Source organism: Phocoena sinus, chromosome 9 (assembly GCF_008692025.1).
Source record: "Phocoena sinus isolate mPhoSin1 chromosome 9, mPhoSin1.pri, whole genome shotgun sequence".
NCBI lineage: Eukaryota > Metazoa > Chordata > Mammalia > Artiodactyla > Phocoenidae > Phocoena > Phocoena sinus.
Window position 1 is genome coordinate 87,534,198 of NC_045771.1, and position 13,203 is coordinate 87,547,400.

At 37.5% G+C, this 13,203-nt stretch overlaps 1 protein-coding gene across 2 annotated transcripts in view; it reads right to left on the minus strand.

The window, feature by feature from the left end:
• RELN (reelin) overlaps positions 1 to 13,203 on the minus strand; it is a 518,443-nt gene that overhangs the window by 363,609 nt on the left and 141,631 nt on the right. For both annotated transcript variants that reach the window (XM_032643899.1, XM_032643900.1), the window contains exon 3: positions 320 to 455. In XM_032643899.1, coding sequence (XP_032499790.1) covers positions 320 to 455 — 136 coding nt within the window. The remainder of the gene's footprint in view (positions 1 to 319; positions 456 to 13,203) is intronic.

Genomic DNA, 13,203 nt, shown 5'->3' on the forward strand with positions numbered 1-13,203 from the left:
GAGGTTGATAATATCGACTCCTGATTACCTCGCCATCAACCAATCAGAAGAATGTCCATGAGCTGATCACATACCCCACAACCCTCTCCCTCACCCTGTCTTTAAAAAACCTCTCCCTGAAAGACACTGGGGAGTTCAGGTCTTTTGAGCACTAGCTGCCTGGACTCCTTGTTTGGTGCCCTGATATAAACACTGTACTTCCCTTCACCACAAGCTGGTGTCCACAGATTGGCTTTACTGCGTGCAGGCGAGTGGACCCAAGTTTGGTTTGATAACACATTTGCCTTCTGTACCAGTCACAGACATTTTGGGTACTTACATGAAATTCACACAGCCTGTGCCAGCAGGTGGAGCAATCCAGACGAAGCTGAGGTTGGTAGTGGGCAGATGACTCACATGAGAGGCCACCACACTGCACATAAACTGGTTACCAAACTGGTGGTCAGACATGATCCCTGACAAACAGAAAGGAAGGGAAGTTGTTATAAAAACAATAAAACACAGTCCTTATGATGGCATAATAATATTTTCTGGACATTTTTCTTTTATGTTAAGATTCAACATGCTGTTTGGCTTCCCCGTAAGTTATGCAATTTTTTACTTCCTATTGTCAGAAGGAAATGAATCGTTTAAAACATTATTGTTAAGGAGCAATCCACTAATTTATTGCTATAGTATTTGCTTCATTTTGATTTTGTTGACTGGTCTTTGCCCATCAACAAATACCACCAGGAACACGGTATAACAAGGTTGGATTTATTGGAAGTGATTGCAGCAATGGAGACCAAATACTATTGGGAACTTGGAGGTATCTCAGTATGAGGACGTTAGGAGGAGCTTGTTAAAATATTTGGGCTTGTGTTAGGTTATTTTAGAGAGCAGGGTGATCAAGCTGGCCCAGGAATTTCCCGATTGTAGTACTGAAAGTCCTGCATCCTGGGGACCCCCTCAGTCTTGTTGGGGAGGCTCCAGGTAAAGGTGGTTTTGCTTCTGGGAGCAAATTTATCACTGAGTATCTTAATTTTTATCTATGAGACATGAGGAATGGAGTAGGGCTAAAGCTGAGATCGATAAAAAAGCAGCGGCAGTCACGTTAGCATGGAGAGGGGATATTGGTCATTTTTGTGGTTTGCACCATGTTCTTGCTTTTGTCTGTGTTCAGGCATGATTACAAGGTGATCTTGTTTTTGTCTCAAACCACAACTGTCTCAGAGTGGATGACCTATGAAACTGCTCATGTTCAACACGAGAACATCATGGCCTAGCTGAGTACCAAGTCAGCTCGCAGCTGAGCTATCAGGAGATGCTTTTTCTCTTTTTTAATAAGGTGATTCTCTTATGTTTACCTCAGATATAAAATATTAATAGATAACTCAACACTAAGAAAATGAATAACTTGATTTTTGTAAATAGGCAAAAGATCTCACCAAAAAAGATATATAGATGGCAAATAAGCATACAAAAAGATGTTCAACATCATATGTCATTAGAGAATTGCAAATTAAAACAATGAAATGCCTCTACACACCTAATATTCAACCAAAGTCCAAAACACTGACAATTCCAAACACTGGTAAGGATGTGGAACTACAGTAACTTATTCATTGCTGGTGAGAATGCAAAATGGTATAGCCATTTTGGAAGACAGTTTGGTGTTTTTTTACAAAAATAAACATATTCTTACCACATAATCCAGAAATCACACTCCCTGGTATTCACTCAAATAAACTGAAAATTTATCTCCACTCAAAACCCTGCATATGGATGTATATAGCCGTTTTATTCATAACTGTCAAAACTTGGAAACAACCAAGATATCCTTTATTAAGTGAATGGATAAACTGGTACATCCAAACAATAGAATATTTTTCAGAGTTAAAAGGAAATGAGCTATCAAGCCATGAAAAGACATGAATAAATAAGTGTATAGTACTAAATGAAAGAAACCAATATGAAAGAACTACATGCTGTATGATTCCAACTATGTGACATTCTAGAAAAGGTAAAATTATGGAGACAGTGGTTGCCGGGGTTAGGAGGGAAGGAGGGAGGTATGAATAGGCAGAGCACAGAGGATTTGTAGGTCAGTGAAACTATTCTTTATAATATTGCAGTGGTGAATACACAACACCAAGAATGAAACCTAATGTAAAGTATGGACTCTGAGTGACAATGATGTGTCAGTGTAGGTTCATTTGCTGTAACAAAGATATCACTATGGTGCAGGATGCCTGGGAGGTTGGGGATGGGGTGGGTGGTATACGGAAAAACATTTTACTCAATTTTGCTGTGGCCTAAAACTGCTCTAAAAATAAAGTTTATTAATAAAAAGAAACATTGCCAGGAGTGGGCAGTTAAATAAAAAATTAATTTGTTGGCTTTGTGAACTTGGGCAAATGGCTTACTCTCTCTGAGATCCAGTTTCCCTGTCTTTAAAATGAAGACACATGTCCACTCCATCCTAAAGTTATTGTGAGAATTAAATGACTCAATACATATGACAGCATCTGGTACAGTGCCCCTGTATTTGGATAGGTGCCCTGCCTACATGTCATCACAGCAGTTCACACATTGCTCCATCATACCCTGGACCAGCTCTCCAGGGAGTCTATGAGGGACTAGGTCTTTAATCTTTATATTTCAAGCGACTATCATAATGTCTGGCACATCACAGATACTCAAGAAATATTTTCTAAATAAATACAAGAATAATTTAACTATAAAAATAAAAGACAATGTAAATTATACACGTTACATCAACTAATGAAATAGAATCTTCTAGAATAGCAAGTTGTTCAGAATAGGTCATACTGGCCAAAGAAATAGAAGAACAAGTCTATATTTTGACATATCCTAATGATGTTACTTTTCTCAAGTATGTATATATACACACATATATATATATATATATATGTATGTATGTATTTTTAAAGCTGTATCTTGAGACAAAAGGATGAAAGTCATCAAGCCAGAGAAACCACAAGGTTAGAGAGGATGACAGACTCCAGACTCCCAAGGAAATCACAGAGTGCTGAAGGAGACTCAGTAGCCTTGACTCAGGAATTGCCACTCCCCTCTGGTCAGGCATAAAGCAGGGATCCAGTGTATGGAAAATGATACATATGCAGGAGTCAGCCCGGCCAAAAATGAAAGCAAAAGTTCCAGCCACAATCATGTGGGAATGGAAATGAATCAAACAAAATAACGTTTCAGGGTCTCAGAGTCTTGGTAACAGAATTCATGTTCAAATATCTCCTCACTCCTCAAAGCTCCTCTTAGAAAGTGAGTCATGTCTAAACTGCATATTACTTGACAGAATTTTATAAGGTAGCTATAGAGTTGCGATTGCCTCATGCCCTACCCTGGGTAAATAACCTACAGGATGACATTCTTGCAATCCAACCGTCTAGCACAGAGTTCTCCAACTCGGCTACACAGAAGCATCACCTAAAGAGACTGAATAAATACTGGTTCCCAGACATTCTGAGTGAACCACCAGAAAAAAACAGTATTTACAGAATCCCTATGTTGCATCAAACACTGGGTTAGGCCCTATGGAGGTACACAGAAGAAATACAGAACATTGTCCCTACCTTGAAATGACTTCAGCTGGGATGAGAAAACTGGAATAAACTAACATTATAAAGAGAACAACTAGAAAATAAGTAAGTGCTAACTGGGTGGTATTTGCGAAAAATACAAAAGAGGAGAGAAAGAGTGATTACTGTGGACAATTATAATAATGACAACTAATGTTTATTGAGCACTTACTATGGCCTGACACTATTCTAAGCGTTTCATGAATATTTACTTGTTTAAGGCTCTTAACAATCCTATGCAGTAGGAGCTGTTATTTTCTCTATTTTACCCATGAGGAAACTAATATGATGAAGATAAATACTCACTTACAGTTAAACAGCAAGGGCAGTATAGCCTGGATTCAAACAAGCATCCTTGCTGCACAGTCAGAAATGGCACTGTAGACAACAAGGCCCTACTGTATAGGGAACTATATTCAATATCTTATAGTAAACTATAATAGAAAAAGAAAAAAATGACTTTGTTGAAGAGGGAGACTGGAATTGAGTTTTGAGGGAAAAACTAAGATTTCCCATATTTGTTTTTATGTACATGAGGCAGGAGAGTATAAGCACGAGGTCGTACCCTCAGCTCTGTCACCCGCCGCTGCATGACCTTGGTCAGGTTGCTCCCTCTCAAGCTTCAATTCCAACATCTATAAACTGCTGGTCCATGATCTCTAAGACTCCTTTCAGTGCCTTAGCTCTCTGGGTACAATTTAAATGAACAGAAGAAAAATGGGAGGACAGCTCACAAAGGCAGACATAATAAGCAGAGGTACGCATATAAAATGAGAACAAGGAGGAGAGCAGTCAGCATCAGCTTCCAGTGTTCTGTGAAACACAATTTACTGCATCTGCCACAGTGATCTCCTTAATGGCTTCTGTGTCATGAAAGACATATGCCATCTAATATATGTGATTTGGAAACCTATTCTTGGATAACTTTAATTTGAATTTGATAATGAATTTAAATTTACGATGGTGCTTTCCCTTGCTGCATGCTGGATAATAGGATATATATATTGAGTTTTAATATTACTTGAAAAAGGGAAAATCAGATCTATGATAAAAGAATTTAATTACACTGTGTATCTCAGGGAGATATATACATGTAAAATATATATGTGTGTAGTGTAGCTATAATAAAGATTTTATTTTCATTGTTGTGGCTATGTGTAAACTTTCATACAAAAATTTTTTTCTGTGGAATTTCTTCCCCCGAAAAAGAAGCGATTCTTTTCCAAGAGAACTGGACTATGAGAGAAAGAAAGCACTTCAAGAAGAATGGCTCTCTTTGTCTAACTTTGGATGAAGAAGTAAAGGGTATCCTTCAATCTGTGAGGTTCTATGAGACTGATAACTGTCCTGATAGATTTTAAAGCATTTATGTTACAGACACATTTTCCTTTTGAATATTGTGTACACACATTTGAAAAATAGGAATATTGACAATCTAACTATAATTTCTGTACCAAGAAATAACCAAGGTAACTTTTTAATATAACTCTTCCGTTGACAAAGTATGAGTGTTTTAAATTCATTAAATTCTTCAAACCATTGGATATCTAATTTAAAATTATCTACCACCTGCCTTCTTAATCAAAGTTGTGGTTAAAGAATAGGAATCTATGCCAGAGTTTCTTTTATCCACATTATACTTCTGCAAGATTAGGCTCACGATGTCTTTAATTGTTCTAAAGTTGCTTCCATGATCCTTTTAAGACAGTGATACTCATTTCTGTGCCTTCCGGGATGTCATTTTCCTTGACAAGTCTTCAGTTATTTTAAGTTTGTGACTAAACCTTGTATGAACTCCATTTTCCCTCAGGAATACTCTTCTATGCTTTTAATGTGCATACCTTGAGTCTTCAGAACTTTAACTAGAATTTCTATGATTCCCCCATTTTGAAAATAAAATGTACACATCCTCATAAAAATGTAGGCTATTTGCTTCCAAGGAACACCCTGAAGATGTTATTACCAAAAATAACCAATGTACTAGGAAAATTACACATTCATGTTGGGTTTATTCTATATTTTATAGATTAAAGATGTGGATCACTCAAATCGGTTCAGTTTGTAATTTGCCATAGTTAGGGTTAAAGTGGGTAGAAGCATGTCCTGGTTTTTTCATGTGATTCAAGAACTAAGACATCTGTGGATGGGATATCACGAAATAAAGGGAAAGTACATTAAGATTATAGATTTTTGGTTTGTGATATATGTAACCTTCATATATAAAAATTATGAAATCTTAAATATTTTATTGTTTCAAACACTTTCAGAAAGTATGGCAGAAGATTTTGTCAGGAAGTTTATTAAATTTATAACATGTCTGTATAAAAAGTGTAAGAACAGACAAATATTTAAGATGATTTCTGTTTCCTTTTATTTTCATCATTTTCTCTTTGTTTCAAAGGGATATCTAAAGGCTTACATGAGTTAATAAAAAGTAGACTGTTCTGAAAATGTAGTCTGGAAAGTTAGTTTTATATTTTAAGTGAAGAGAGAAAGTGAATTATGGAGTTCCTTTATGTCATTCTTTAATCTTTTCATTTGATTCAAATATGAATAACTGTTTACTTGCAGAATTTGACTTGTCTATTATTTGCCTTCTTTGCTAGGTCAATGTACACAAATATTTCAACAAAGCTAAACATGATTTTATATGCTGAAAAGTAATCACCGAACTTCCTGAAAACATACTTATTGCAGCTTATCTGTGAAGTACCAGCCTGATGAAAATGGATATGAAAATAATAGCTTTCAAGTAGTGATACAAGTTAATGAAAAGTATGGGCACCCACACTCACACATATGCACTGGGTATATTTAACTTTTAAAACATTGATTTGAAGGCATTTGGTTTCAGATTTAGGTCTAGAAGGAAAAAAGTACGAAAACCTTTTAAAAATCTTTCTGGAATTGTATGTCTATGGGTATACATTAGAAATGTATGAGGATCCATGCTATTCCCATACGTCTTGTTGGTTACACACAAAGAACTTATTCTAAGTCAACCTGACTCTGTCCTCACTCATGCAGTTACAAAGGTGAGAATTCTTGCTTTTGCCTTCCCTCTTCATCCCTCTTCTGGCACTACTGTTTATCAAATGCCCTCTCTGTGCCAGGTGTTTTCCCCATGTTATTACCTTACTACTATTATAGAGGGAATAGAGGGGAAAGGTTGAGAGCACAGACCCTGGAGGCAGTCTGCCTGGGTTCAGATCTTTGCTCCACTACCAAGGAATTGTGGAATTTGGGGCAGGTTACTGAAACACTGTTCCTCACTTTCCTCTCCAGGAAAATGGAGATGATAATAATGGGGTGGCTCTGAAGATTAGATGAATATATGCACATAGTTAGCACTATGTGTGTTAGCTGTTACTATCATTCCCACTTCAGAGATAAATGAGAATTATCAAGAACCGGTGGATTTAAGTGACTTTCCAACACTTAAACAAGTGTTGATAACAGAGCTAGTGAACAGCACTGGAACACAGATCCATCTTCTATCTTACACTGTCCACTGGATTCCTCTCTCCTTGTGTCCATAAGAGGCAGTACCTCAATTCTGGGACAGACCCCTGTGTCGATCCAACCTAAATCCAAATCCAGTGATGAAATGCAAACCATCTGAGAGTGAGCATGAAGAGGGCCCCTGCTCTAGGAACAAACTCAGGTGCTGTCCTCCCCCCACCCCACATTCCAACCCTCTCTCTCCAAAGATGTCAATTTCTTATCAGTTTTTGGATAACCTTTGTCCTCTTGCTAGACACATCCTTGAGTTAGGTACAGACGTGAGTGAGACATCTTTAGGTCAAAAGTGCTCCCCTAAGGGGCAAAGCCATCCAGTTACACTTAGGTCTATGTGGCCACTGAGTTTGACAGAGCAGCATCCTTGCCAAAGAGCTATGTAAAGTCTACACTGTATTTAACTGAAGCTCTCTGATCCACTGTTTCAAAGCATATCTCTGCTGCCTTTCCTCCTAACACTGCATACTCTGCCTCCCCTCTTAAAAGTTGCTTGGTGGTAGATAATCTCTACACGTTGTCTGCCCCCAGCCTTTCCAAACTAACTGCACCATGCTGGCTATGTGTCCAGAACTATACTCCCCTCCTTTTCACTGCTGCACTTGACTGAATCTAGATTTCCCCACACTTGGTCCTCACTTCATATTGCATTCAAGTCTCATGAGCGTTGGTCTAGTAGGTGGAAACTAAGTTGCATGCCTTCACCCTAGAAAGGAAGTATGAAAATTCTATTTGGGGACGGTGGTACTAACAATATGGGAAACTGTATAGAAATGGTGGCCAATCATAGATGGCTTATGTCTACTTCAGAGGGCAATTTCAAAGTCTATAAAGTTCTGGATTTCTTGATCCAAAAATAGCTAAAATAACTGATAGTCTTAAAAGACCACAGCTTTTAGGACTATTTCCATGAACCTCTACATTGAGTTCTTTACCCTTGACCTTGAACGGGCTTTCTGTCACAGGAAAAGTACTGCTCATAGCAGTCAATCTGTTTGATGGACAGGAGCAAAAGCTCCCCATACCCTTCCTGCACAGCCTAATAGATTTCCCCAAAAGTCACACAAGGAGAGAAGATGTGCCTCTGGTTTCTGACTCCAGAGGTGTAAATCTGGAATAAATGACAGAGTTCCTGCTAAAGGAGGAACATCAATGAGCCAGCATAATATTTATTATCTCAGCTAAAGTACACTACCTACCTAGTCTTGGAGTCACTCCAATCAATCATCAACTCTTTCTGATGTTACCTCAAAATTTTTTCAACTGTGTCCCCTCTTGCCTACCCTTCCCACCATGGCTTTATTTCAGACTTTCATTATCTCTTTTTTTGACCAGTGCCAATAGCTCCCAAACTGGTCTCTGTATTCAGTTTTGCCTCCTCAGGTTAATTCTCAGTACAGGTATCTTTCTAAAATGCAAATCTGATTTTATCATTCTACTGATTTAAATCCTTCAGTGCAATCCAAACTTGACAAAATTAGTCCTAAGTACTTCAACATGAAATTCTGTCCTCTATCTAACTGGGCTCATCTATCATGACCCTTACTCAAACTTCATACTCTACAAAACCAAACTGATATAGTTGTATGTACTTATCTCTGGCTTTGCTCCTGTTCTTTCTGCCTAGACCAGGGGTCAGCAAACTATGACCCACTGGTCAAATCTGGACTATGGCCTGTTTTTGTACAACCACTGAACTAAGAATAGTTTTACATTTTGAAAAGTTGTAAAAAAAAATTAAAAACATGCAAAAGGGAGGATCTACCGTTATAACCTGAAAAGCCTAAAATGCTAACTATCTGGTCATTTATAGAAAAAGTTTGCTGACCCTTGACCTAAAGTGCCCTTTCTTCCTCTGGCTTGGCTAGACCATTACTTTTCACTTAATACACACAAGATCATAAACCATCTCCTCCACGAAATTTTCCTGTACAATTCCTCCTGTATCCAAGGTTAATGTTAGGAACATTTGCATGTTCTCATAATACCCAGAGAACCGTTCTGTTATTGAAGTACTCATTGCATTACAGAGAGTTATATGTCTTCCCAATTAGATAAGTTAGTTATATTATAAATTATTTTATCTATAAAAATTTATCATACGCACATAATAAATGTTAATGGAATGAACTGTTGCTGCATAAAGGCATTGCAATTGACATCATATGGTATTACAGTAATTTAAATGGTAGGAGCTCTCCGTGGTACTGGAGAGACTCTGCCTACAGCTTCTTCCCATACAATGCCCAGAACCTTTATGTTTCTGTTACCTTCACCAGCCTCTATCATGACTTCATGACTTTTTCTGCTACTTTCTAGTCAACTTTCCATAGAATCCTAACTAACTCTTGTCCAACTCTCTTCTGCTCCAGTTAACTGTACATACCTTTTTGGTCAGGGCATTTGGTGTGCACCAGGTAGCCATATACTCACACACAATTTCTAGCCTCTTTGCAGTTCAAGGGCCCATGTGAATAATTTTGACCAATGGGATATGAACAGAAGTGAAGTGTACTATTTCCTACTTGAAGCACAGAGCAGAGACTGTGAGTCCTCTAGCTTCCTTTATTCCCTTGCCTTGATAGCAGTGGAAGCCACACACTGTGATAGTATAGCCACAATATGGAAATACCTTAGATTGCTGAGTCCCTGCATGGAGGACAACTACCCTGAAGAGTCTTCAACTCCTATCAGACTATTGAGATAAGCTGCAACTTGGGGGTTAATTTGTTACCAAAGCAAAACTGAATTTCCCTGATTAATTCATCCTTTTAATATAATTCTTATCACACTTCATTTAATTCTATTTCCTTTATTAAATTTTAAGTTACTTGAGAAAAGTGGTTTGGTCTTACATTGATTTTGCACAGCATCAGTCAATAATTGTTTGCTAAATGAGCAGACTTCTAAGTCTGCTTTCCTCTTCTCCATAGTATTTCCTACTGTCAAAAAGAACAATAATCTGTTTACTTTACAGCAGTCAAAGGAAAACTGTGATGAATGTAAGCTGTATAGCAGTAGTCAAGAGAAAGGACTCTAGAACCAAACTGCCTGGGTTCACGTCCCAGTTCTGCCGTATACTAGCTATGTCCTTGTTAAATTATGTAAACCCCCTGTGCCTCAGTTTCCTTACACGTGAAATATGGAAAACAAACAATATTACCCATCTCATCAGGTTACATAGTTAACGCATGTAACTGTATAGAACAATACCTAGCCCATAATAAATACTACATAAATGTTGGCTTCTTCTACATCATTAAAACTTCTTGTTAGGGGCCCTAAATTTCTATCCATGTCCCTAGAAACTTACAGAACAAAGATATATTTTTCTGGTAAAGACATTTCATTCAGTAACTTCAGGCTTTGTTTTCTTACAGAATTAACTAATAAGTTAAAAAATATTAAATCGTACAATATAAAAAAATTACAGCTTACACATGTAAAACATTATAATTATGGTAAGCACTTTATCTATATACATCATAGTGGCAGTTTATGTGCTGTAAGAAAGCACCGTCACTTAATGAATGAATTCATGATATATATTTCATCATGTTTTCAATTCTACTGATTCCAAATCAGATAAAATAAATATCAATAAATTTTTAAAGACAGATCACAAGGAAATTGTTTTCAAATATGATGTATACTGCTTTCATTTAAATTTTGTTAAAATTCATACTCCACTGAGGCAATAATTTGAATATTCTATCAGAAAAATGAGTGTTTCATATTCCTCAAGGTTAAATGACTGCAAAGTAGTCTTAGAAATTTAAAAATTCCTTTCATATTTAAAACATATTAGGAGGGGGCAGAGTCAAGATGGCAGCATGGGAAGACACAGAGTTCAGGGTCTCCTCACAACTAGGGCACCTGCTGGATGCTGGTGGGGGACCTTGATGCCCAGGGAGATGGGAGGAACCCCAAAGAGAACCGTTTGCGGGATCTTGGTTCACGAGCCAGGGGTCAGGCCAAAGCTCCTGCAGTGGGAGCTCTGAGTCTGAACCACTGGACTAACAGAGAACCTCAGACCCCAGGGAATATTCATTGGAGTGAGGTCTCCTGGAGGACCTCATCTCAGGACCAAGACCCAGCTCTACCCAACAGCCTACAAACTCCAGTGTTGGAAACCTCAGGCCAAACAACCAGTAAGACAGGAACACAATCCCACCCATCAAAAAGAAAAACAAAAAACAATGAGATGGCAAAAAAAAATCTCACAAATGAAGGAGCAAGGCAAAAACCTAGAAGACAAAATAAATGAAGAGGAAATAGACAATCTACCTGAAAAAATTCAGAGTAATGATAGTAAAGATGATCCAAAATCTCGGAAATAGAATGCAGGCACAGATTGAGAAAATACAAGAAATGTTTAACAAAGATCTAGAAGAACTAAAGAACAAACAAACAGAGATGAACAATAACTGAAATGAAAAATACACTGGAAGGAATCAGTAACAGAATAACTGAGGCAGAAGAACGGATAAGTGAGCTGGAAGACAGAATGGTGGAAATAACTGCCGAGGAGCAGAATAAAGAAAAAAGAATAAAAAGAATTGAAGACAATCTCAGAGATCTCTGGGACAACACTAAACACACCAACATTCGAATTATAGGGGTCCCAGAAGGAGAAGAGGAAAAGAAAGGGTCTGAAAAAATATTTGAAGAGATTATAGTGGAAAACTTCCCTAACAAGGGAAAGAAAAGAGTCACTCAAGTCCAGGAAGTACAGAGAGCCCCATACATGATAAACCCTAGGAGAAACACACCAAGACACATATTAATCAAACTAACAAAAATTAAATTCAAAGAAAAAATATTAAAAGCAGCAAGGCAAAAGTAAAAAAATAACATACAAAGGAATCCCCATAAGGTTATCAGCTGATTTTTCAGCACAAACTCTGCAGGCCAGAAGTGAGTGGCAGGATATACTTAAAGTGATGAAAGAGAAAAACCTACAACCAAGATTACTCTACCCAGTAAGAATCTCATTCAGATTTGATGGAGAAGTCAAAAGCTGTTCAGACAAGCAAAAGCTAAGAGAATTCAGCACCACTAAACCAGGTTTACAACAAATGCTACAGAAACTTCTCTAGGCGGGAAACACAAGAGGAGAAAGAGACCCACAAAAACAAACCCAAAACAATTAAGAAAATGGTAATAGGGCCATACATATCGATAATTACCTTGAATGTAAATGGATTAAATGCCCCAACCAAAAGACACAGACTGGGATGAATGGATACATAAACAAGACCCATCTATATGCTGTATACAAGAGACCCACTTCAGACCTAGGGACACATACAGCCTGAAAGTGGAGTGATGGAAAAAGATATTCCATGCAAATGGAAACCAAAAGAAAGCTGGAGTAGTAATACTTGTACAGATAAAATAGACTTTAAAATAAAGAATGTTACAAGAGATAAGGAAGGACACTACCTAATGATCAAGAGATCAATCCAAGAAGAAGATATAACAATTATAAATGTTTATGTACTCAACACAGGAGCACCTCAATACATAAGGCAAATGCTAACGACCATGAAAGAGGAAATCAACAGTAACACATAATAGTAGGGGACTTTAATGCCCCACTTACACCAGTGGACAGATCATCCAAACAGAAAATAAATAAGGAAACACAGGCTTTAAATGACACAACAGAACAGACAGATTTAATTGACATTTATAGAACATTCCACCCAAAAGTGGCAAAATACACTTTCTTCTCAAGGGCACATGGAACATTCTCCAGGACGGAGCACATCTTGGGTCACAAATTGGGTCACAAATCAAGCCTTGGAAAATTTAAGAAAACTGAAATCATATCAAGCATCTTCTCTGACCACAACGCTATGAGACTGGAAATCAATTACAGGAAAAAAACTGTAAAAAACACAAATACATGGAGGCTAAACAGTGTGCTACTAAATAACCAAGAGATCACTGAAGAAATCAAAGAAGAAATCAAAAACATACATAGAAACAAATGACAACGAAAACACGAGGACTCAAAACCTATGGGATGCAGCAAAAGCAGTTCTAAGAGGGAAGCTTATGGCAATTCAATCTCACCTCAAGA